We start from the raw sequence: 3,107 nt of genomic DNA, 5'->3' as shown, positions 1-3,107 counted from the left end.
CTGGTTGATTATGGGTATTGAGTACCCTGGGACAATTTTGATCTTTATCCTGAAATATGTTAAACCAGCAACCAGCCACCAGCAAGCTACAAGTAGCAAACAGCAGCAAGAATAGTGGCAGCAGTAGTAGCAGCGGCAGCAGAAGCAGTGGCGGCAGCAGCAGCAGCAGCAGCAGCAGCAGCAGCAGCAGCAGCGGCGGCAGCAGCAGCGGCAGCAGCAGCAGCAGCAGCAGCAGCGGCAGCAGCAGTAGCACAACCACCACCAGTAGGAGGAACAGTAGCAACTGCATTTGCTCTTGGGGGTCTAACATTTTTATACTACTTGATTATTTTATAAGATCATCTGAAATGTAGTTATAGTCAGAAGACAGTTTTCTTTTGAAGCACTCTTTTTAGGGCTGCCTTCATGTCTCTGTTCCTCAGGCTGTAGATGAAAGGATTCAACATGGGTGTCACCACTGTGTACATCATAGACATGACAGTGTCCTTCAGAGTAGAGTTATTAGCAGATGGACATAAGTAGAGGCCAATAATTGTCCCATAGAAGAGTGACACCACAGACAAGTGAGAACCACAAGTGGAGAAGACCTTGTGGATGCCTCGAGTTGAAGGAACCTTAAGGATGGAGGAGACAATGAGTGTATAAGACACTATAATTAGTAGAAATGGAAGTATAACAACAAGCCCTCCTATGATTAATACTACCAACTCATTAATGTGAATATCAGAGCACGCCAGCTTCAGGAGAGCAGACAGATCACAGAAAAAATGGGGGATCACATTGTTTTCACAGAAAGACAACCTAGTTAAAAGCAGAGTGTGCAACATGGCATGGGATGTGGTGATAACCCAGGATAGCAGCATCAGACTCACACAGAGCTTGGGGCTCATGATGCTGGTATAATGAAGGGGGAAACAGATGGCCACATAGCGGTCATAGGCCATGGCCACAAGAAGGAAGCTCTCAAGATCTCCAAAAAACAAAAAAAAGTACATTTGTGTCAGGCAGCCTGCATAGGGGATGGATGGAACTTGGCTCTTCATGTTCTGCAGCAATTTGGGCATTGTGACAGAGGAAAAGCAGAGGTCAGTGAAGGACAAGTTGCCTAGAAACAAGTACATGGGTGTGTGGAGATTGGTGTCCAGACAAATGAGGATGATGATGATGAGGTTCCCCAGGATGGTTGTGAGGTACATGGCCAGGAACACAGAATAGAACAAGTGATGGTGCTCAGGGGTGATGGGCAGGCCCAGGAGGACGAAATGAGAGATGACAGTCTTGTTGTTTCCGGACATTATCTTCCTGTAATATCTGTAATAGTAATAATAAGCAGGGTTGGGGATTTAGCTCAGTGGTAGATTTAGTGGTGGATTTAGCTCAAGGCCCTGGGTTCAGTCCCCAGCTCTGGGAAAAAAATTAATAGTAATAATAAGCTATCTGTAAATATATAATAAAATATTCCAAATAGTTATTCCAAATAGTTATAATTTCTATAATAATAAATTATTTGGTTTCTTATGTGTCTTTCAATATACCATCCTTTTAATTCTAATTTTATCTGAGATACAGAATGTCTTGGCTTTTCTCTTATTTCTCAGTTGTTTACATAGCCTCATTGATTATGATTTGGTTCACCTTTGTCAGTTCCTTGCATGTCAATGTTCCTTAGGCTTCAGTGAGGATGGTCTTATTTTATGATTATAAATCTTCAGCAATGAGAACTAACAGCCTAAGACTCAGGCTGCATTTACTTCTATCTTATTCTCAGAACTCTTATTTTTAAGGATGAATGAATTTTCTCTAGAATGTGCTGCAGGCCTTGTAAACACAGCAGATTTACAAAACCTACATATTCAACCTCTTCCTCCCATTTCCCATACTCATCCACTCTTCAAAGGAATCTATGATCAAAGCTGAAATTTGAGAATTGTATTTCATTCATTCATTTATTTCTTTCACTATACTCTACTAATAAATGCCATAGATCCTGAACTTCATATTTTCTTTATACCTGAACTATTGAATTTATGTCTCAATTCATCTCTGTGATTCTGAACCTCCATACTTTTCTAAAAGAGATTTCTTGGCTCTTTACTCATAAAGTGAAAATTCCACTATCCTTCTTTGATAAGAAATTGTTGAACTCTCTGTGTTTGGATGATAAAATCTAAATTTATTTTAGGGGCACACTTGACATTGATGTTCCTACATTTCCCTATACCACAGTCACATTTGGTCATACAAATACTCTGTATCATACTCTCCAGCTATTCTAGACTTTGAGGTATATTTTGAAGTGTTCTTCCTTTCATGCCCAATGTTCCATCTGCCTGATAAATTTCTTCTATTTGTTCCCACTCTCCTGGATTATCATTTGTATTTCAGGTACAGTATGTCTGACTTTCTAAGATAAATCTCCCATGTCTGTCTAGAATAGGAGAGAACTTCTAGCATTTCCACAGTGTCTTGTCCTCATCTTAAAGCACTCAATGCTTCAGTCAGCTTCTTATAACTGACTCCAACAGATTGTAAAATCCATTCTGGAAAGGTATATCTGCCTTTGACCTGCAGTTTGAACATCATGCTTATTGACTACATTTACCCAATATATTATTGATATTATTAGCTGCATTTACACTAGAAAATGCAGTCATATTTTTCAAAGACACCAATGCTTTATGAAATTAAAATATCTACCACTGTTAATTTTTCCCTGATAAGAATTTCTTGGGTTAGTCCCTTACTCCTAGTTTTGATTTTTTGTTTAATTTGCACAAACAGACAATATCATAAACCTCCATGTTTGAGACCTACTCATGTTACCCAATCAAATGATACTCTGCATATATTTATACTTCAATCATGTGGTGTCATTGATGTCAGTATGCTAAGAAAAATATGGTGGCAGTTTAGTAAGTGTGAAAATATTTCTATGCTAGTCTTGTGTGGGCTTCTTCTCCAATATGCATGCCCCAACTTCTCATTAATTTTATGTGTTATCTCTGCTTGGTCCTTCTATTAGTATTGTATAATTATGTAACTGGATTAACATTTATCCCAGTTCACTTTGAGTGAGTCAAATTACCCAGCACCATGTGATGTCATCA

The 3,107-nt window shown here is 38.9% G+C and overlaps 1 protein-coding gene across 1 annotated transcript; it reads right to left on the bottom strand.

The window, feature by feature from the left end:
* Positions 1-359: 359 nt before the first annotated feature.
* Olr1505 (olfactory receptor 1505) lies at positions 360-1,295 on the bottom strand. The gene is given in 1 exon segment (NM_001000032.1): positions 360-1,295. A coding segment is annotated over 1 exon segment (936 nt).
* Between the last annotated feature and the right edge of the window lie 1,812 nt (positions 1,296-3,107).

The sequence above is a fragment of the Rattus norvegicus genome, chromosome 10, assembly GCF_021556685.1.
Source record: "Rattus norvegicus strain SHRSP/BbbUtx chromosome 10, alternate assembly SHRSP_T2T, whole genome shotgun sequence".
In the NCBI taxonomy this organism is placed as follows: Eukaryota; Metazoa; Chordata; class Mammalia; order Rodentia; family Muridae; genus Rattus; species Rattus norvegicus.
This window is presented reverse-complemented; position numbering and strand designations above follow the sequence as displayed.